This window comes from Alosa pseudoharengus, unplaced genomic scaffold (genome assembly GCF_046254945.1).
Source record: "Alosa pseudoharengus isolate Yale_2024_CS ecotype anadromous, Long Island Sound unplaced genomic scaffold, YU_APseudo_1.1 YU_APseudo_1.1_scf_13, whole genome shotgun sequence".
NCBI classification, from domain to species: Eukaryota; Metazoa; Chordata; class Actinopteri; order Clupeiformes; family Clupeidae; genus Alosa; species Alosa pseudoharengus.
The window spans coordinates 40,134,853-40,158,660 of record NW_027468598.1 but is presented as its reverse complement, the minus strand read 5'-3'; the positions used below and the strand labels follow the sequence as shown (position 1 = coordinate 40,158,660).

Genomic DNA, 23,808 nt, shown 5'->3' with positions numbered 1-23,808 from the left:
AAACCCTACACAGACTTCACTACAGACTTTAGCAGACTGGTTTAGAAATAATTTAATAGCCAGAAATATGCCTGCCCTGCCCTAATAAAGAAATATTTGGTTAACTGCGAGTGAATCCCGTTTGCAGCCGTAGAAGAAACGCAGGACAAATTAAACATTCTGGTTTTCTCCGAGTGCAACGATGATAGACAGACATCATTTGGACAAAATATAGAGCATATTAACCTCCGTTGCTCAGCCAAATGCCTTCCTGTTACGTCCTGTTATCACGGAGTTACAGGCGATAAACGATTTTTTAAGGTCACAAGTTTACTTCATTAGCGGTTTATTTTTTTGACTATTAAAGAGTGTTTTTCATTTAAAGGTTTGACTTCATGCTTATTCAGTAGAGCATTTAGTGCTCTTCCCAATCCCAGAAGTTCACATTGCATGTTTGTTTGTAATGGATGCAACCGCGAGATAGGCTACGCGTTGGACGGCAATGAGTTGTGAACGGACATGAACCAAGACATATAGCCCAGCAGCAATCTAGGGACTGTTAGTTATTTATTGAAGGGGCCACCGGAGGAATTTTGAGTGCTTCAGTCAAAAGTTGCATGACCCTCCCTTGCCTGCTAGAAATTGTTCAATGACCCTCCGACAGAATTGTTAAAAAAGACATGACCCTCCCCTTGCCAATTGTCGCATGTCTTCCGCCCACGCTGCTTTGCGCCACAGCCACACACTGTGATAACGTTCTAAATCAATCTTTCGTGAGCTTGCATGCTACCAGTCCTTCCTTTTCAAATGTGTTGCGCCTGTTTGCATAATTTCACAAATAATCATATGTGATTAATAATATGACAAATAATCCCTGTGCATGGGGACCGAAACAATGCATGCCAACTTTTTCCCTGTTTATCACGTATTTTAACTTTCCCCGCTGTCTTGCCGTAGAATAGGCTATCCCAGATTTTAATATTCTCATAACAACCCTGCCAGCGGGCCTGTCTCTGTGTTGCCCTGTTGCTACCCCTTGCCCTTTCAACGAAACAGATGTCTTCAAATCATCGTTTTCCTTACTTGAATGTCATAAACATACAACTTTATGCAGCAGAATTACGCATAGGCTACTTGGAACACATTTGAAAAAGGACAGAATCATCGTAACACCCCCAATTATCACCACTTTTGTTCAGAAATTCTAAAACAACTATGTTTTTTAACACTTCAAAATAACATTTGCTAAATTAACCTTACATTTTTCAGTAGCCATAGGTGTGTAGATCTGAACAAAATCTGGTTTGGTTCTTAACGGCACATGGACGGTTAGACCGAGAATTCTTGTCGTGAAATTAAAATTCCACTGAGCTCCAAGCGGTTGTGTACACGCAGCCTTATAACACTGTTTACAGCTCTTTGAGTCACGGTAAAATGTCATTTTTGGTACATAGCTAATTTAGATACACCTATGGTGTGGGTGGTTGCGTCTCTTTAGGAGTCCGCTGTCTTGGTTTGTATAGAAATGGATATAAGTGACACGTACACGCAAGACGGTGGAAATACGGGACCGACGGTAATAGGGGGAGTTCCGATATGTTGCTAGTGACAAAATATTAACTTTCAGTGTTTTACGATGTCTTTGTCATGGAGAAGTGTTTTTCCCCATGCATTTATTCTAGGCTACTGTCAGTGACTGCCGTGAGAGAAGCGGGTTCTGTGTTTCGTTCATGTCAGTGACTGACGCGAGAGAAGCGGTGTCTGTGTTGTGTTGCATTGCGTTGCGTTAATTTATTTTCATTGGGCATACCGTGCCGTGCCGTCCACAGCTCTTCAGTTCTGACAAAGCCAAAATTACTCCTTTTGAAACAATAAGTGCAGGAAGCACGTTTGTATGGTTATATTGCTTGACGGGGGGGATCCCAAGCAGCTTTCAGCCATAAGGCTACTTTGAGAACATTTCAATTCACCCGACACTAATATTCAAAATGTTGAAAACTATTTCGGCATAGCCTATAAAGCAGTTTAATTAAATGGAATGTTAGTTGTAAACAAACGAGCTACTTGGTGAGGCTTGGCCTCACAGATGCGCTCGTGCCTTAGATCAGGGGTCCCCAACCTTTTACGTACCATGGACCGGTTTGATTCCCATTTTTTTTCCACGGACCGTGGGGGGGGGGGGGGGGTGGGGGTTCGGAAGTTCCATGTTCCATATGTGTTGTGCATGCATTACTTGAAAAGAACTAGCTCCAGTTATGTATGAACAGTGAAGGTAACGAACTCTTAAAAACGTGAAAAACGTGAACTTGAAGAAGTGAAAATTGAACAATATGAACTATGAAAATTGAACAACTTGAAGCTACATCTATCAAGTGTGAACATGCTTAACAAAATATGGGAACAAAACATGGGAACTTAACGTGCATTACGAATATAATCAGTGGGAGCCCTGTGCTTGTTTCCCTGCAACAAGACAGTGACACCCTCAGTGTGTTAGAAATGTCCAGTCGATTGCGCAATTTGGTTTTAGTTGCAGTCATTGCAGAAAACCCGGCCTCGCATAGATACGTGGTGGGAAATGGTAGCAACGTTTTCAGCGCTTTTACGGCTATCTCGGGATATTCTGCTTTGGTTTTGATCCAAAAACCCGCCAGAGAGGTTTCCTCATACACACTCTTAAGACCACCGTCATTTGCAATTTCGACAATTATTGACAAATGGGTTGCGGACCCACTCATTGGTTTGCCGTGGATCTTTGGAGGATGGGAAGTAGCCTAACGCTCAAACTCATTTGAAAGCGCAACAAGGTGATCGCGCACCAGCTGCAAGAGAAAGGGCCCTGCCTCAGTCTCTCCCAAAACCCCCACTACTGTTTGGAACATATCAAATACACCCCGTCCCCATTCGTCCCCACAAATCAAGCTTGGCTTTAAATGCAGCGACTTTATCTGCCAGTTTAAAGACAGTCGTCATTCTCCCCTGGAGTGACAGGTTGAGGTCATTAAGCAACCCGAATATGCCACATAGGTAAGCGAGTTTTGACCCCCAGTCCTCATCACTAAAATGTGCAGCTAACGGTGACTTTTTTTCTGTAAGAAATCTCTGCAGCGGCTCTCGCAACTTAAACACCCTGGCCAGTGTCTGCTAAAGATGCTTGTTTTTTGTTGCTCATTCTAGCAGTTTAGCTAACTTCGTGTGACACTACCGTTCGCCAAGAACTGATCAAGTGAAGTGAGCTGACCTGAGGCTGCGCAGCGCTGAAGGCAATATGTAAAGTGTTGAAGGCGGGACAGACGTAAGAAAATAGACCTTGCAAAATGCAAACATGCGTGCAATCAAACAACTGCATATAGGTCTATGCCATGTAAAAACGTGACATTATTGCGAATTAAATTGAGTTTAGTTTGCATGCATTTTTTTAAAACTCATGTCGTAGGCTACGGCCCGGTTAGGAATGTACGGGCCGCGGCCCAGTGGTTGGGGACCGCTGCCTTAGATGGCAGGAAAAATCTTCAGCCTAGGGGGAAGGGGGGTCATCAGACATTTGTGACCAGTTAATCCGGCCCTGCCCCCCAACAAATCACACCTTCCCCCCTCTGACAGCTTAAAAGAACTCACAGACCTATTCACAAACCTGCGGCATTTTGCCGTGTTTTGAAATCCTATGCAGCTTTCAATAGTGAGGAAGCAATTTTGCATTGTAGGCATAACTAACATGCAATAACGCCACCAACAACAACCAAAACTAGGCTAATCATTGTCAAAATGTAAATTAAATATTGTGCATCAAATTAAAATGTTCTCTTTTGCAAACGTAGGCATAGTAACAGAATAATGTAATAATGTTACAAAGATACTACATCAATCCGTATGTTTCATTAGGCTACTAGGCTATTTGTTTTGCCTTATTATTGATTCATTTAGGCTAGGCCTTTTTATTCAGGGGCCGTATTCACAAAGAATTTTAAGGCTAAAAGTAGCTCCTAACTGGCGAATTTAGGAGCCACTCCTAAATATAATGGGCGTGTCACTCCTAACTTTTTCACAAAAAGTAATTCACGAAGCATTTTAAACCTAAAAGTAGCACCTAAAAGTCTGGGACAGCTTAAAAGAATTCGAGAGGACTCCTAACTCACTAAGACCTATTCATAAACAGCTTTTTGTGGCATTTTACGCTGCGATGTTTTGAAATGCGCTATGCGGCAACAGGAGCTTCCAATCGCGAGGGAACAATTTTGCATTCATAAAAGGAATGCAATAACGCCACCAACAACAACCAAAACTACTCATTGTTAACATGTAAATTAAATGTAACATTTCATTGTGAATCAAATTAAAATGTTCTCTTTGCAAACGTAGCCTAGGCATATGGTGACAGATTAATTTAATAATGTTGCAAAGGTACTGCATCAATCCATAGGCCTATGTTTCATTAGGCTACTAGGCTATTTGTTTTGCCTTACTCTTTATTCATTTAGGCTAGGCCTTTTTATTCAGTTATTAATCATCTTCCGTCCTTCTCACTACTTGTGTAGCGCACGCATTCTCCGACCTGTTACCTGTCACTCATCATCGGAAGGGAGGTGTTTGGAATCATTCCCGCGTTGCAATCGTCAGCCAATCAAGGTGGTCACTTCAGTCAAGCTCGTGCATGAGTAATGACGTCATCTATAGCAACGAAGACTCACTCCTAGTTTAGGAGTTGTCTGAAAGGCTTTGTGAATAACTTTTAAGAGAAAACTCCAAGCTAAAATCTTTTAGTGCGATTTAAGAGTAGCCTACTCCTAGTGGTAAGATAAAAGCTTTTCTGAATAGCCTATGGCCCCAGTTATTCATCATCTTCCGTCCTTGTGTAGCGCACGCATTCTGAGACCTGTCACCTGTCACTCATTATCGTAATGGAGGTGTTTGGAATCATGCCCGCGTTACAATCATCAGCCAATCAGCCAATCAAGGTGGTCACGCTTGCCCATTTACACAAATTAATGGTCGAATATTACTGATGATCATTGTTATTTAAGAACATGCAGTGTGCGTAGGGCACCAAAAACATCTTGCTAAAAGCATCATACCGCACATTGTGGCGGGTCTGTTATTTACTGTAGGCTGCGCAAACCACAGGGCAAGCCTGCATTCGAGGCCTTCTGTTGAAGAATTTTATATAAAGCCTGCGCTAACAGTAATCCTCCTGCCCCTGATAGGCCTACCACAGCTGTGGATATGTGTGGAATGTTCAAGTAATAACACAATCCAATGTGTGTCTCAATTGTCCCCCGCTGACCACCTCACACATTTCTCTAGATTTTGCAACGAATTTACATGACACATTGCCATAAAATATGCCAGTTTTAGGACACAGAATAATGTTTGTAATGATACCAGTTAGGCCTACGTTTAACAGTAACAAGTGTAATGAGCTATTCATTGTCGAAGGTGCATGGTCAAGTGAAATTCTTACTTTGGAAAACAAACATTTGCCGATATCATCGCCGATCATCAGAATATTGCTCTTGACTGCAGGTAACTTGTTAAGCCAGTGGTTCTCAAACTTTTATTTAATTCCCCACTTTGATCAAGGGGCATGACTGATGATAGTGGAGATAACGTGTTATCCCGAGGCCTTTGCCAGTCAGCATCTCCGACGGTAGTCTACCCTATTAAAAATACTAGATGTACTGCATAGCGGTACAAAATATGACCGCCGCTCAGTCCTGTACATCCGTTCCGCGAAAATAAATCACACCTCAATTTGTCTCCATATTTTACTCCATCCCCCACTCTTGAAACTTTTGTGTATGCTTGTTTGGCATGCCTGAGTGTGTGTGTGCGGCTGCACAGAAAGTAGCCTACTGGTGCTGAAAAGGTGAATAGATTGTAGAATAGCCAAAGAAGATGTAGCATTGTTATAAAAGCTTTAAAATCTCTAAACAATCACAAATAGGGCAGTTCATCACAGTTCATCCATTGCAACTGGATTGATGAAAGGTCACTTACACCTGTAGGCTACATTGTATTTGGGAAAAGCAAAAGGTATCAGCATAATTTTATTTATTTATAAATAAACAAAAACATCTGTCAGTTCCATGCCTTTTTCAACAGCTATCAAAAACAAAGGTCATTTTTGGATGGATGGATTTTTTGTGAATGTTTCTTCTTCTACATAAGATTTTAGTCATCTTTAGTTCATGTAATACTTTATTGTCAATGCACAAATTTAAGACAGTAGTCTGAAACGTTATTGTTAATGCACAAATTAAGTAACAGTAGTCTGAAACGAAATGCTGTTTTACATCTAACCAGTGGTGCAACTAACTGACATGTCCAAATGGGCCTTGATGAAATGCGTCGCTAGACTGTTCATACACATTTTAACGGGCCAAAGTTGAAGAGCTGTTGTCCGTTATTGTTCGTGCAAATATAGGCTGATTCATGTTCCCTTGCATTGTGTAACTGAGGTCCATGGCTAGTCTGGCTTTCACCAGACCAAGCGCAATCTTTTAAGAAATCAAAAAATAAATAGCGGGCAGATCAGGCTGGGTTTACCCAGCCAAGTCCATAGGCACCCGATATTGTTTAATTTTCCGATTGAGATATCCACACTCTGGCTATTCTAAATGCAAAAATGCATCAGGGAGTTATGACAAAACTGTAACTAACAAACTAGATCCTAATAGAAAGCTGTTAGCTTCCCTAAGCTACAGGTAGGCTTATAAGGTAGGCCTATTTACACCATAAATTGTCAATAGGCTATGCTGGCGACACAAATAAAATCTCCTTTGGAAACCAATGGCTTACGCCTTACAGTATCAAGCAGACTTAAACTGCCATATCGTGGCGAAAAGTTGTAATAAAATTCATGCAGCTCCATGAGTCAAGGAAAGCGCGAATGAAGTAGCCACTTCTAAATGGGACCCACTACACAGTAGCTTAAGCTAAGGTGTGTTGCTAAATCAGCCATAATGATTGTTTGGATACTTCACACACACGTTCTCTTTAATTACACAGACTACAACTACCAAACGAGAATCAAAGCACATCGATTCCCCTCTCACACCCTGCACGCACTTAAAACAAAATAAACAGGCGTCTCAGTCTCACGCATGTATAGGCAAAACTGTATCAGACCGGTGTAACGTTGGTAAATCTTCCATTGCACAGAATGATTTTTGTAGCACGTGCAACAAATGACAGTCGAAAGATACAATTACAGTGCTGCTATCAATTTGCTTGGTATAACCGCATAGTTTTCTAAATGCAATCAATCAAATTGGCCTCAACCAACGCTAACGGTAACATTACCTATAGGTCCTTATTGATATTATAAGATTAACGTACCTGCAGTAAAAACCAAGCATGTCCGATAAACATCCTCAGATTTATTTCGGCTTCAAGAAGAAATGGGAATTACATTTCATGTGAACATTGTCCTATCCTTATTAGACGTTCTCTGCGGTAAACAGTCCTTGTAGGAGGCGTCCATTTTTTTCCAACTTCCAACAAAATTACGTCTCACTGCAGCGATGCGCCATCTAGTGGACAAACGACTTATTGCCAATACTGGAAATGCAGTCATGATGATGATGATGAATATTTATTTTGGCTTTTCTTTTAATCCTACTGAATTTGTAATTATGTATCGGCCGTTCTAATACCGATAGTATGTGGGTGCCTGTGTGTGTGTGCATGTGTATATGTGTGCACCGCCATCTACAGGCCAATGAGTGTACAGTCACTAAATGTACACATAACCTAATTTTTTTAGGACCCCCCCATGGATGAAATTCTACGAAACTTGGCATACCCCCAGAGAATGCCAGGTCAATCATACACATAAAATTTGGTGCAGTTCTGAACATCTTAACTGAAGATAGGGGCGATTAAAGCAGAATAATGTTGCATTTTCATTTTTTACCGGGGGGGGGGGGTGCAAATCACAAATGAGTGATTATGGGCCAGGTTGATGTGGGCCCTTGAGACCAACATACCATAAAAGATTCTTCATCCTCAGTGCCACGGTTCAGGTAGTTATTTAGGAAAAACTGCTTTTTTTGCGGTTCGGGGGGCCCAGCACGGGGGGGGAGTGGCCCCCGGGGACGAAACAAAATTTTTCCGTAAAAGTCTAGTGGGGCTACATACCCACCAAATTCCATGTGCCCCGGTGGTTCGGTGTCCCGGGTATCGTTGACCAAAAATTCAGGAAGTAGATGACGGGAAAAAAAAAAAAAAAAAAAAAAAACTTTGACAATCCCTATATGACCGCTTCGCTAGCTTCGCTAGCGGCGGTCATAATAAGTTTTCGATGTCCCAAACGGAGAGACATAGGCTACTTTATTGTTTTTAACGATCTCTATGCTACTCACAAAAATGTAGGCATGGGGACATGATGAAGTAGGCTATCCAACTGTCGTGTGTTAAATTATTGTGATTACGAGCCAGTGGTTTTCAAACATGCGTGACTCGGACATCTAACTAAATGCAACAGGCTCATATCGTCCTCGCATTCGCAAAATGAGGACCAGTGTTTTGTCAAATTGCAAATAGCTATCCGTTTTAACGAATTTTTATGATAGTATGCTTTTTGTATAGGCTACTATCTTAATCTTGGAATATCGGGAGGGAAGTGGCGCGTCTGCAGTCAGCCAAATATGAATGTAATTCTGCGGCATAAAGCAGATGTATTTGTTTATTGTACAGAAAAATTAAAAGTGACATGTCAAGCAGTCAATTGACTACCGTAAAACTCCAAATAATAGCCCGGGCTTTTATTTTCCCAAATCGCCAAAATGCACAGGCTAGTATTAGAGACAGGCGTCTATATGAGACAGGCCTTTAATTCCCTTTACACAAAACTTTTCCTCTGCAAAGATGGAAAATATTATCGAATTAATTATTTCATCTTATGTCTACCTATATGACTAGGCTATCTGATGACAATTACGGATCATCATTAATTTAGTGTTGAGATTTTGTTCATTGTGAGATACAGTAAGATCCAAATAGCTGGATAGCCAGAACAGATGAAACACGTTTTAATTAAACGTAATCTACAAAGAGATCGTATCACACTGAAAGCTCATATTTTGTCACTAGCAAATAGCCTATATCGGTCCTTTGTCAAATACAGTTGCATTATCAGCCCTGACCAAAACTGTTCAGGAATTATAATGCAAAAGTGGAACGTGCTTAATGTTCCATTCTCCCTCCTTTTCGGCACAAATGAAACAGCATGAGAGAGCATGAACCATATTGTTTCTCCCGTTTTGTATTTGCCAAATTTGACAACAGTCTACATTCAAATCATAGCCTACTTCCAGGCTCGCAGGAACATATTTTTGACCAGGGGTGCTGAATAACAAAATAATCATGGATGTCCGACGATTTCTCCCCCAGCATATGATTCGAATTTAGACAGCTAAATACGCCATTTCACCGCCGTGTATGAGTAGGTCTAAGAGTGAGAAGTTTTATAATGCCCTGGGCAGCCACATTCCACTGCAACTATGCGCAGCACTTGCCACTCCGACTCATCAATAAAAACTGCGCGCACACAGCAGTCCCATAGAAGCGCACTTGACTTTACATCATTAACCTATTTCAGTAGGTTATATATAGCCAGAGAATGTCCGTAGACGGGCTCTGATACCTAGTCTAAGGTAAATTCCTTTTCTGACTTCTTTCTCTTTATCGCCATGACATTTAGAATAAAGAATAACGTTCGCGAACCGTTGTGGTTTTGTTGCCAGCATAAAAACAAGCTTACCATCGGCCTATCCGCAAATTTTAAACACAAGGGATGAATTGAACGATGACGAAGTCGGACATATAGGCATAGTTCATATTGGAAAAAAAGTTATACAATTTGGAACTCTAGCTTTTCCCCACCGCAGTCTTTTAATGCCATCTAATCATAACGTGCGCAGTCTGCGCCATACTTAAGCCCAAATCACATCGCAACGAGATGAGCAGCAACTTCATGCAACATTCTAAAACCTTGCAACTGTGACCAGACATGTGAATGCTTTGCGACGGCTTGTAACGACGTGCAACATCTAATTCACACTGCTGTAACCTCCTTTCTGTAACGGTTTCGTGTCATTGCGAATCTTTAAACAGACGATCTGACGGGAAGAATATTTAGAAGATTAAATACAGCCCGAAACTAAAAAAACAGACCAGGCCTCTACTGGAGACCGGCCTTTAACCCAAACCTGTAGCCACGCCAGGCGTTTAAAAGAGACAGGCGTCTCTTAGGGACTCGGCGATTATTTGAAGTTTTACGGTACATTGCAGTCAAGAAGTAGGGCAAATTAAGACACTGTTTTGATTTGCGTAGTTGCATTGCCCCCAACACTGACAATAACATAGCAGATTTCGATTTTCGCTACCACCGTGTAGTCAAGCCTTAAGCCATACCCAAGTAGCCTTAATCGAGGTAATGTTTAATTATGCATGATTTATTTTGTTATAGAATTCGTAGGCTAGGATTCCTCTCGGTAACAATTATGTTTGGTAGCCTCCTGCTTTTTCAGTGGGGGCGGCAGTCAGGCTACTGACAGAGCGATGTACAGTGGCAGAGCGACGCACAGTGGCTGAAAGTGGTACTAAAGCTTCACGCAGCTTCACGCCTCGTAATGCGCGAATGAAGTGGCCATTTGAAAGCGATGCCCACTGTAGCACACACACTCTCTCTCATATAAAGACACACTCTCACACTTACCCATAATGCCATAGCACACACACTCTCTCTCATATAAAGACACACTCTCACACTTACCCATAATGCCATAGCACACACACTCTCTCTCATATAAAGACACACTCTCACACTTACCCATAATGCCATAGCACACACACTCTCTCATATAAAGACACACTCCAACACTTACCCATAATGCCATAGCACACACACTCTCACACATATAAAGACACACTCTCACACTTACCCAGAATGCCATAGCACACACACTCTCTCTCATGTAAAGACACACTCCAACACTTACCCAGAAGGCCATAGCACACACACTCTCTTTCATATAAAAACACACTCTCACACTTACCCATAATGCCATAGCACACACTCTCTCTCTCATATAAAGACACACTCTCACACCTACCCAGAATGCCATAGCACACACACTCTCTCTCATGTAAAGACATACTCTCACACCTATCCAGAATGCCATAGCACACACACTTTCTCACATATAAAGACACACTCTCACACGTACCCAGAATGCCGAGTCTCTCTCTCTCATATAAAGACACACTCTCACACTTACCCAGAATGCCGAGGTGTGCTCTCACACTTACCCAGAATGCCGAGGTGTGCTCTCAGCGAGGTGTGCTCTCAGACTTACCCAGAATGCCGAGGTGTGTGTGGGAGTGGCTGGCGTGTCGTCTGGTAAACGTCTTATCAGTGTAGCGCACGTATCGAGCCTTCAGGTACCGCCCTCCCAGAGCCCCGCCCCCTTTTTCAAAGAACACCTCGGAATCACTGGAGAGAGAGAGAGAGAGAGTGTGTTAGTGCGTACCTTAGACTGGTTGAGGGGTGTCTGTGTGTGTGTGTGTGTGTGTGTGTGTGTGTGTGTGTGGGTATGTGTGTGTGTGTGTGTGTACCTGTCAGCTCGGTGATGAGAGGTTTGCCTGTGAACGTGTCAACTCCCAGCGGGCCGTAGTGTGTGTGTGTGTGTGTGTGTGTACCTATCGGGCTCGGTGAGAGGTTTGCCAGTGAACGTGTCGACTCCCAGCGGGCCATAGTGTGTATGTGTGTGTGTGTGTGTGTGTGTGTGTGTGTGTGTGCATGTGTGTGTACCTGTGAACGTGTCGACCCCCAGCGGGCCGTAGTGTGTGTGTGTGTGTGTGTGTGTGTACCTGTCGGGCTCGGTGAGAGGTTTGCCTGTGAACGTGTCGACTCCCAGCGGGCCGTAGTGTGTGTGTGTGTGTGTGTGTGTGTGTGTGTACCTGTCGGGCTCGGTGAGAGGTGTGTGTGTACCTGTCGGGCTCGGTGAGGTGTGTGTGTGTGTGTGTGTGTGTGTGTGTGTACCTGTCGGGCTCGGTGAGAGGTGTGTGTGTACCTGTCGGGCGAGGTGAGAGGTTTGCCAGTGAACGTGTCGACTCCCAGGGGGGCGTAGTCCCACTCCTGCTCCTCAGCTCTGATGTAATAATGCCGCTCCGTCCCACCCGTCTCCATGGAGATAGGGTCATCGGAGGAGCATGTGTTCACCTGGTAGAACGCCTGCAGGCCAGCTGTAACCAATCAGCATTCACTTCCTGTTACTGACACTATATACTCTTTTGATCCCGTGAGGGAAATTAGTAGAGATGTTGTAAAGGGGAGATAGCAGTTCTGTATATTAGTAGAGATGTTGTAAAGGGGAGATAGCAGTTCTGTATATTAGTAGAGATGTTGTAAAGGTGAGATAGCAGTTCTGTATATTAGTAGAGATGTTGTAAAGGGGAGATAGCAGTTCTGTATATTAGTAGAGATGATGTAAAGGGGAGATAGCAGTTTTCCATATATTAGTAGAGATGTTGTAAAGGGGAGATAGCAGTTCTGTATATTTTAGCAATTGTTGACCACAACGTAACCGCTAGCACTAGTGCTAGCTCATGTGTTTCACTCAGAGTGAGTCACGCAAGTCATTAGTGTCAGTGCTCCGACAGTTAGCTTAGCATAGGTTAGCTTATCATAAACACAATCTCTTATATGTGGTAGAGGAGTCAGCTGTCTCCTCTGTTAGCTTAGCATTGACAATGTTCATTCTCTTATATGAGGTAGAGCAGTCAGCTGTCTCCTCTGTTAGCTTAGCATACATGAAGCTAATTCTCTTAACTCATTGAGTGCCAAAAACTTAATATTACGTTTTTCCTTCCCATTCGTTGAGTGCCAAAAACGTAATATTACGTTTTTAGCTTTTTTTTAAATTACGAAACTAGACACTCTAACACACCTTATATGTGATTTTGGGAACTCTGTGATGAATGGAAATGAAATATATGACGATCGAAAACTCATGAAAACGCACAATCTGGACATTTTATCTGGACATTTAATCTTAAAACTCTGCTTTTGATGGTTGCCACTTTGGGTTGAATCAGTGACACATGCACGTCAGGTCAAAACCAGGTCATTTTCGTGGGTTTATCACTAGGTGGCAGTATCGCCAGGTCTCGCTAGGTCACTTCCCGGAAACTTTACAGGCAACACTTTATCTTTAATTTCATCAAAGACGCTACATCTCCATTTCTAGAAATAAAACAGGGATTTTGATGAAAACTAGCCACTAGCTTGGGATTTCTTAGGAACAGAGGCATGTAGAAATAAACGGTTTGTACCCACTGAGAGCTTAAAGTCTCACCTTTCAAACAAGCCATAGTATGTGTCCATAGCTATAACATAGAATACGCTGTGGCTCTACAAAAATCGTCAACAATGATCAAGATTGCTGGCACTCTGGGCCAAAGCTTCCGAAAACAACGCGGCATTCAAAATGTTAAGGGGTAGAGCAGTCAGCTGTCTCTATGTTAGCTTAGCATATACAATCATAAACAATGCTCCTTCTCTTACATGGGGTAGAGCAGTCAGCTGTCTCTATGTTAGCTTAGCATATACAATCATAAACAATGCTCCTTCTCTTACATGGGGTAGAGGAGTCAGCTGTCTCTATGTTAGCTTAGCATATACAATCATAAACAATGCTCCTTCTCTTACATGGGGTAGAGCAGTCAGCTGTCTCTATGTTAGCTTAGCATATACAATCATAAACAATGCTCCTTCTCTTACATGGGGTAGAAGAGTCAGCTGTCTCCTCTCTGTCTCTTCTGTTAGCTTAGCATAAACTATGATCATTCTCTTATATAGGGTAGGATCTAGGAGTTAGCTTAGCATACACTATGATCATTCTCTTATATAGGGTAGGATCTAGGATTTAGCTTAGCATAAACTATGATCATTCTCTTATATAGGGTAGGATCTAGGAGTTAGCTTAGCATAAACTATGATCATTCTCTTATATAGGGTAGAAGAGTCAGCTGTCTCCTCTCTGTCTCTTCTGTTAGCTTAGCATAAACTATGATCATTCTCTTATATAGGGTAGGATCTAGGAGTTAGCTTAGCATAAACTATGATCATTCTCTTATATAGGGTAGGATCTAGGAGTTAGCTTAGCATACACTATGATCATTCTCTTATATAGGGTAGGATCTAGGATTTCAATTGCGGTAGCAAACAGGAAACAGAATTGCAATTCGAATTTTGCACAACACTGACTGACACCCTGACACACACACACTCACTCACACACACACACACACACACACACACACACATTAAACGCGCGCACACACACACACACACACACACACGCGTTACCTTTAAAATGCTCATTGACCTGGCAGCTTAGCATCCATTTCCCCGTTGTCATGGGAGCCATGATGGCCGTGGTGAAGGTGGCCGGGAACACGCTGATGACATCACGGCGGTGCCCGCGCTCCAGGAGGGTGTGGCCGTAGAAGTGGGCGGAGTGAACGTCCGCCTCGTTGCCCATGCCCATCAGATGCCAGGCCACGCGAGCGCCCACACACACACTCAGCCCCCGCAGAGTGCCATTCATGTGCCCATTAATGGCTGTAGGGAGAGGACACACACACACACACACACACACACACACACACACTTAACCCTTAGATCTAAGGTTTTTGCATTGTCTTGAGGTGCCAGTACAGACTATCCTTTTATAGCTTTTCTTCTGCACAACCTCAGCAATATGATTAAAGTAGGGCTGTCAATCGATTAAAAAAATGTATCTAATTAATTACATACTCTGTGATTAATTAATCTAAATTAATCGCATATATAATTTTTGCTGTGAAAGTATTTTAAATATTTAAATTCAAATGAATCATTGAATAATCAGCATTAGTGACATTTAAGTTCAAAGACTCTTTTATTATTATTTCACTGTTCAAATAATTGCCATAATAATCTATGATATAAGCTAATATGCTGAGTAAATAAATTCAAAAGTGCTAAGGGAAGAAGTTTTTTTTTCACATACAAGGCATTTCAGGCCACAGATATAACCTAGGGGACACAATGAAAATAAATTAACACTCCCCTCAATGTCAACACTTATTTCTTTGCATTAATGTGCGACTATAGAGTTATAAATTAACACTCCCCTCAATGTCAACACTTATTTCTTTGCATTAATGTGCGACTATAGAGTTGATGATCGTCAACAATGATCAAGATATGCATATGATATGATATGCAAATTCCTTGTTGCAGACATTGCAGAGGAGCTTTATTTTCAACACTTTATTTTTTATCAACACCATCAGGCCGTTTTTTAAAAGTAAATGTTCCAATCAATGATCCAGGCAGCACGTTTTCTTCTCTCTCCTTCATTTTACAGTCTAATTTTTACTGACTAGAACGGCTCGGGGTCAAAGGTCATACGTAATCGATTAATCTGCACTAATTTTTTTAATCAGTTATTTTTTCTCAAATTAATTAATCGAAATTAATCAGTTATTTTGACAGCCCTAAATTAAAGTGTCATTTCATTTTAACCATCTATACACACAAACATGAGCAAAAAACATCAACATACTTATTTTAAAAAAAAAACTGAAAAAACACAAATAAATTTAGATTAAATGTTTGTTTACAAATCATACACACACTTATTCTGAAATAAATAATATTGGCATTTTTACTACAACTGTCATAGTCAGAGATATCCCTCCTCAAAGTCATGTTAATGCAGGTCAATGGGTGGATTACGGTCTATGGATAGGTGGCGCTGTTGCTGATCTAGTTAATCTACCCATCCCTGGACAGGAAATGACTTCATACAAACATCTCAAGATCATCTCACTTTACTTCCTGGTTGGTTTGATGGTCAAAATATACTGTAATCAAAGATGGTTGATTACGAAGATACTTCATGAGAGGCCATTTCCTGTCCCTGGAAATTTATGCAAATAGGGTAGCAGTACACGCCCCCGCACATTTATGCAGTGATCGGGCTCTCTTTTTAACATTGAGGTCTATGGCAGAATCCAAGAATTTCCCAGAATTTGTCAAAGCCTTATTTTTCTGAGCAATGGATGCACATTTCGGACACGGTATCATGATCTCCAAACCCTCCTCCCCATTTCAGTAGAATGTCGTGATAGTATGACCCTCCAGTCGGGAGAAAATCAACATTAATGAAGGTGTACACCAAGTTTATTTTGTACTCCGGCTTGTCTGGCGTGGAACCGAGGCGTTCAAACGTAAGTCATACGTCAGTGACACGCCCCTGTGCAGGCGGGAACTGAACCAGAGCCCGTCTCTGACTGAACTCCACTTTGCCCTCATAGACATGAACTAGGACGACCCATCTTGCTACGCATTCATTATCTTTGCTGTAATGATAAAACAATGTTTAGTGAGTTTTTCCACCACTATTATATGTTCATGGGTAATCGCCGAGGGCCTCTAAGACGATGTCTGAAGTGCCGCTCATCATGAGGTTATGTGCCATCAAAATGATTTTGGAAGGTTATGTTAAGGTAAAAAAAACTCTTAAGTGTGTCTTTAAACCAAATTAGGCGTACAGTATAAATTCCGTTGTAAAACAGAACATGTCATGGTACAGTTGGCTCAAGATCAAGCATGATCATCCACAGGCCACCACAAGATCATGAAGAGTCACTTCATATCTGCAACGATGGCGATCGCAATGGAAAGATTTGCTTAGCAGCATCTAAAATACACTATAGGCCAGGGCTTGAAAACGAAATGATTCTTCAAACGTTCCGTTCCGAACGGTTCAGGTAGGCCTATGTTTAACGTTTTCGTTCTTGCATGCGTTCCGCCACCAACATATCGGTCCTGAACCGGTTCGGAACGCAAAATATCGTTCGTTCTTAAAGTTCCGGCAGTGTTTGGCGGGCCTATCAAGTCTATTTTTGTGGACTTTACCTTAGAATAGACGTACTCATTATTTCCCCTTGATTTAGCCTATACCGTAGCTATGCCCAAAAATAATAAATCACAGGCGCCATCCAAAAACATTCAGATGGGCTATCCATCCCATAGCCTACAGACTTACTGTAGGCCTAACCTATGCCTATAAATAATTTCTTATCAAAAATATTTCTGGATACGTGCTAAACTCCTTACCTGGTTGTAGCCTAAGTTTTATCCATATGGAGATCTTCAAAGGCTTGCGCTATAATTCCAACCCTGTTTATAAACGAACCTGTCTGTTGCTGACAAGGCCTATCTCAAATTTCCCGTTTAACTCTTCTACATAGAATAGGCTATAATTGCGCAAACATTTCAAATCCCGACTTTAAAACGACAAGGCGTGGACAGGCAAAATAGGCTATTACGCATAGGCTACAAACAATTTCCAAATCAGTTTCAGTAGCCTACGCTACGAGCTGGCCTAAGATCCGAAGTGGCAGACGGATAGGTTACATTACAACAGCAAGACAAAATATGCACATTTGGACCAAAGGTCCATTTATTCGTTTTTTTTTTTTTCAAACTGCAGAAATCAAATGATTAGGCTGTTCGCCTACAATCAAACAAGTAGAACACTTTGGTATCTGAAGTGCGCTCTGCGCTGTTTCGTCACATTTAAAGCACAACAGTGACAAACTGTGAGCGCAATGCGCTTCTAAAAGCAAGTTCACAAAAATCAGTTAAAGAGATTACACTGATTACACTACTTGGCCGTCAATAATGATAAAATAAAATTATTCTATCTGCATTGGCTTAATAACAAAAAATAGGCAGATATAAGGCAAAAGTTAGACAGTGCAGTCACATTCGTTTTCAAAATAGGGCCTAGGCCTACGGCAACATTAGGCTACAGAAATAAAATTACCACAGTGACACATTCTGTGTGCAATCTGCGCTTCTTTTGAAAAAACAAGTTCACAAAAATCAGTGGTAGAAAATATTAGGCTAGCCTGGCCGTCAATAATAATAAAATAAAATAATTAGGCTATCAGAATAGGCCTACAATAATAACAAAAAAATAATAAAAATAGGCCTAGATAAGGCAAAAGTGAGAGTGCTGCAACAGTAGAAGAAATAAAATTACCAAATGCAATAAAATAAGTTTCAATTGTGCTCAGGTCTAGCTTTGGAGGGGGTGACTGGCTGCTACAGTCCATACTGTTTATTCAGACGTACAGTGGGTCCCCGTTAAAAATTGACACTTCATTCACGATCATGGTGAATGGTGAAATGTAAGTACAACTGCAGCCGCTTGGGGGCAGCATAGTCCGCTGTGGAGTTCCACGGTCGGCCAGACCACAGCAAGGGCTGTGATTGGCCGAGTTTTCAGTGCGTTTCTCTGTGTTTTTAGCAGCCCCTGCAACATGCTAGTCCACTGTAGCCTAAGCCTTGTACATAATGCTAAACATAGTTTTGGATTCAGTGGCAAGATTTCTTGATTGTACAGTGTCTGTCTCTCAGTAATGTTTTAAAATGAGAGCTTCGTCAGCTGGCAGTAGGCTACTTTGTCGGTAGTCATGAGAAGTTCACTTGCTAACAGAACATAAAAATGCTGCCCAGAAACCTTGTGAATAGTTCTGACACTAACGAGGTTGAAAATATAGCCTTTGCCTACAGCATCTCCTTAACAGTAGCCTAATGTTAACAAAATGACAGCATTCATATGACAAAGGAAAACGAATCCGGTCACTCAAGACTGTGCCGCAGCTGTGGGGCAGAAGACGCTTGGTGGCCGTCCACAACGTTATAAACTTAACCTAAATAGTCGGCTGCTGTAAGCTACAATCTGATTTTATTGTATACCCCTGTTGTCTCAATGATAATAACATCTCATTTCCGACTATATTTCAAAGTGTGCCGTTCATTTGCATTATTAACATAACATCGTATTTTGTCATTTTTGGCGAAGACATGCATTCCGTTAGGGATATTGAACATATTTAACATTCTCTAACCATCGTGATTTCGAATTGGTGCAGTTGTCAGCACAAAAACTCATTTTATTCTTTTGCTCTTTTGCATTGCTCTATGCTGTTCTATGGTGCTTTCTGCCTCTTGGTTGCGCACAGCATGTTTTCGTGACGTTTCATAGAAATCCATGTATAATGAGCGCATAAAACGACTTATTTTGGGACATTAATCTAGGCTACGTTAAGCTTTAAGGATTGTATGTCCTTAATTTATTTATATAGGCCTATTTAGGCTAGGCTACTTGCGCAAACCCTGGATAGACTTTTATTGCCACACAACAATATTGGTGGTATTTGTTACATTAGCTTCAAAAGGCACCGCTTCAGAAAGCTGCACTGCTTGTGAAAGAAGGGGGTGGGGGAGGGGAGCTTGCAGCCAAGTGTCGGAAAAATGCATAGCCTACAACACAGAACCCGCTTCTCGCATTAGTCACTGACAGTAGACACGCTTCCAGCCTAATGACTTTCACACATTTTGAATGATTTACAGTAGCCTATGCCTAGACACATTAGCGCTCCACGTGTAGAAACTGTGCAGAATACAATGTGTGAATGATGCTCAATGATTTGCCAATAGCCTATAATAGTCTTCTGCTGGGTTGCATGTACTGTAGGCTATAGCCTACAGTTTTACTGTAGGCTACATGTTTTCAGCCTTTATTGGTTAAATGACCATTTTTATTACGAAAATATTTCTTAACTTCAAAAACTCAGTGTCTAAAACTCGGTGTCATTCAGACTCAACCCTCTTGACGTTTGGTGATTAATTGACAGCTGTTTTGGGACACGTTAAACTTTCTTTATAATGAGCGCATAAAACGACTTGTTGTTTTGGGACATTAAGCTACGTTAAGCTTTTTCACGTTAAGGATTGTATGTCCTTAATTTATTTATATATTTAGGCTACTTGCGCAAACCCTGGATACTTTTATTGCCACACAACAATATTGGTGGTATTTGTTACATTAGCTTCAAAAGGCACCGCTTCAGAAAGCTGCACTGCTTGTGAAAGAAGGGGGTGGGGGAGGGGAGCTTGCAGCCAAGTGTCGGAAAAATGCATAGCCTAAAACACAGAACCCGCTTCTCGCATTAGTCACTGACAGATTCACCAACAGAGCTACGGCCAAGTGGGCAGATACGGATGCCTGCTCTTCAGGTCCATCGTCACAGAGGAACACTATAAAGCCTGGAGCAAAACCACCAACTGGGATGGAGCGAAGGGCAAGCGAACATTGCCGCAGAATGTGAAAAACTTTGTGGTCTCAACACTGCAACGAAAGTTCCCTGCTATGGGGAGGAGTGAACTGAAGGACTGCATCAATAAGATCAACGAATTCCTCCGCACAACACGCAGATCTTCCCCGGGATTCAACGTGCTTTAAATTTAGACTGTAGAATGTAGAATGTAGACTGTTCATTATTTCAATAAATACGTTTTCTCTGAAGCACTTTCCCGACTTCGTCTTTCTATAGGCTAAGCATATCATGGAGATAGAGTAGAAAACTGGATTTAACTAAACAAATGTAACTAAGTAAACTGATTGTTTACTCTACAGTAGGCTATGTTCCCCCTCTCAGGCTGTACAGTAGGCCTATTGAAAGTAGGCTAATGAGCTCAATAGACACGTAAGCGCTTCCATTAGGAAACTTTCGTTGCAGACTTTCACAACAGATTGTTTAGCCTACTGTAGGCCTACTCTACAGTAGCCTAGGCTATAGGTTATGTTCCCCCTCTCAGGCTGTACAGTAGGCCTATTGAAAGTACACTAATGAGCTTAGACACATTAGCGCTTCCAGCCTAATGACTTTCACACATGAATGATTTACAGTAGACACATTAGCGCTCCACGCAGTGGCGTAACTATAGGTGCAGCAAGTGCAGTCGCACCAGGGCCTGTGACCTCCCGGGGCCCGTCGCTACCCCCGCAATGCAATTGCTGGAAAATTCTATACCGGTCCTTTCTGACTACCTGCGTGCCTTTGACCAGGCCAAGGCTACAGCGCAGACACTCGCAAATAAATGGAGGTTCAGAGTACATTTGAAAATGTTAGAGCACGGAGAGTGAAGCGTCACTTTGACGAACTATCGGAAGATGAACGCTTAACCGATGCAGAGAGATACTTCAAAGTGCAGGTATTTAATGCAACTCTGGACATCATAATCAGTCAGCTCTCCCAAAGATGTGCAAGCATGCGGGAAACTTGTTATGTGTTTGAGTCTTTACGTCCTATGATCCTTCAACTCGCAGGTGATGATGAACTGCTTGAAAAGGCAGTACGTTTGTCAGACCATTATAGCATGGACATTGCACTGACATTCCCAAAACAACTCCACTCACTTAGGTCTTGCTTTAAAGCAGAGATTTCACAGAAGTCATCTATTTTTCAACTTGCCAAAATGCTGGTGGTAGATTATGACAGTGTAATATCCACATTCGGGGAAGTGTGTACTGCTCTCATGTTGTTTCTGACTTTAAGGAGCTGCACCATCTTACAACAATTGCATCTACATTTTCATATTAGAATGTTTTGTCAAGTGTAAGCTTAAACTACCGTGATCAATTTAAGTTTCCGTGCCCCCGCTGAAAGTCTCTTATGCTCTTATGCGCTTATCGTTACACTATCAAATCTATAAGTAACCGTGACAAATACGGTAAAAGATATATAAACTCACGCTATTGTATTATCATATATGTTTGGTAATGGCTCAGCTTTCTCTGATTGTTCTACTGACTTGGAAACTGCATCATGGAAGCAGTAAGTCAAGTCGCATCAAAAATAGTAGTGGCACCAAAGTGACACCTTGTGGTTGTTTGTGTCAACTGCAGTTTGTGCCATTTCTGCCGAGAAAATGGGGATCGTGATTCCTGAAGGAACCCGTCCAAACTTAACAGGGACCCACTGTACCAGCAGAATGTCCTCAAGCACCTTTTCGTTCAATGATGATCTTAACGGGGAAAGAATAAATTTCAAACTCGAAAATGCCCGTTCGACACTGACTTGCGTGACAGGGAGAGGGATGACGCTCATAGCGAGCTTGTACAGGTCGGGGTTGGATACAGAATACCTAGCCCAGTACTGAAACAGATCTTCGGTGCGCCTTAGACGGTCTTCTTTGGATTATGTGTCCAAGAGTGACACGATGGAGTCCTGGGGGAGTCGCTGTGTTGAGCTGGTCTCTCTCTCTTTTTCCATCAAAAGGTGCTCGATTTCGTCAGATGATGTCTGAGATTGAGTAGGGGAGGCTGCTGAGCACACAGCGGTGTCGCTGGCTGCATTGTGTGGCTCTAGGTCCCATGTACGTTGCAGGTGTATTTTCGCCTTTTCGGTCTGACACTCGGTCAAAAACAATCGATATCTAGGATCGAGGAATAAAGCAGCTAAGAATGCGGCATTGTCAAATAACGTGCTCTGCCGTGCTTTGAGGCACTGGGCTACCTTTCTTGCAAAGGGGCTTGCTAGTTTTTCTGTGTCCAGGGTAGGGCTGGGCGATATGGCTGAAAACTGTATCACGATATAAGTATTTCATATCGGTCGATATCGATAATTATTGATTTTTTTTTATCTATTTCAGATAAGGACCAGAGGGGGAAAAAAGTTCAATTTAAACACTTTTAAACACTTTTATTTTAAACTTAACCTTCCTCTGATTTGAATCACCTCAGTTATCAATCAAAGCAAACAGGGAAAAGAAATAGCAACACAATCATGAAAAACACTCAAATAAATAATTGTGCACATAAGTCTGAATGAGCAGCACTGGTTGAAGCCTGGAAATATTGTAAACAAAGTAATTTGCTAGTTTATCATAGTAAGTCTACTGGTTAGACTGTTCAGTTTCCCCACGTGTGTTTAAGTTTCAAATGAATACTTTTTCTCCTTGGGACAGGCCTGTTTGAATCTTGGAAAATACTTTTCCATTTGCATCGGGATTGAGTTGAATTTAGCAGTCAATTTGAATGTAACATTTTTGAACAAATTCGTGCAGCGTGCTAATGATGCTAACCAGATTTAATAGCAATTCAGTCGTCTTGCACAATTGTGAATGTTTGGATTACATGCTGAGGAGGGATGCACCTAGAGAGAGAGAGAGCGAGCGCGCGCACGGGGCAAGGACTCATTGAGAGTCTGTGTTGAGGTAGGCCTACTTCTATCGTCTACTCTGGTAGAGTTGCACATACTAGCTACAATGCAAGATATATTTAGCCTATTTATTTATGGACAACGTAAGGCGGGAGGTGTGTGTTGCTTTTAATTATCGAATGTTCTATCGAACGCATTTTTTATTGATATCGATTACATGTCTATTGCGATACATATCGCTATCGTTTTATCGCCCAGCCCTAGTCCAGGGAACATTTGAGCCATATGCCATAGAACTCACCAGCAGTTAGCTGATCAGATTGGAGACATTTTGTGGCTATTTTCGTGGGTTTCAGTGCATCTACTGTGTTGGAGACATATTCCCATTCAGATTCACTTAGATGTAGCTCGGGGATGGTTGGGGCCATGTCTTCACAAAAGCTCCTGAGCTCGAGCAGCCGCTGGAGCATATCATGAGTGGAGTGCCAGCGAATCGCACAATCCACAATTGCTCTCTTGTGCCCCATTCTCTTAAGAACACACACCACATTCTGCGAGCGTAATCGTTTTGCTACACGTCTTGCCTTTGCTATGATGTTGGACGCTTGTTTTAATGAATCGTCAACGGCCAATTGTAGAGTATGTGCAGCACATCTTACACTACGCAAAACATGACCGGGCCACGCAGAATCGAGTGGAAGGATTAGCTCCTCCTGGTTTCCTGCATCCTCCCCAACCTTTTCAACATCCTTCCCA

At 41.9% G+C, this 23,808-nt stretch overlaps 1 protein-coding gene across 3 annotated transcripts in view; it reads right to left on the bottom strand.

Moving 5' to 3' along the window:
- Positions 1-23,808, bottom strand: part of LOC143122188 (ferroxidase HEPHL1-like) — a 133,983-nt gene that overhangs the window by 80,684 nt on the left and 29,491 nt on the right. For all 3 annotated transcript variants that reach the window (XM_076283040.1, XM_076283042.1, XM_076283041.1), the window contains exons 5-7: positions 14,351-14,605; positions 12,054-12,225; positions 11,337-11,473 (exon numbers count right to left, since the gene is read on the bottom strand). In XM_076283040.1, the coding sequence (XP_076139155.1) occupies positions 11,337-11,473; positions 12,054-12,225; positions 14,351-14,605 (564 nt within the window). The remainder of the gene's footprint in view (positions 1-11,336; positions 11,474-12,053; positions 12,226-14,350; positions 14,606-23,808) is intronic.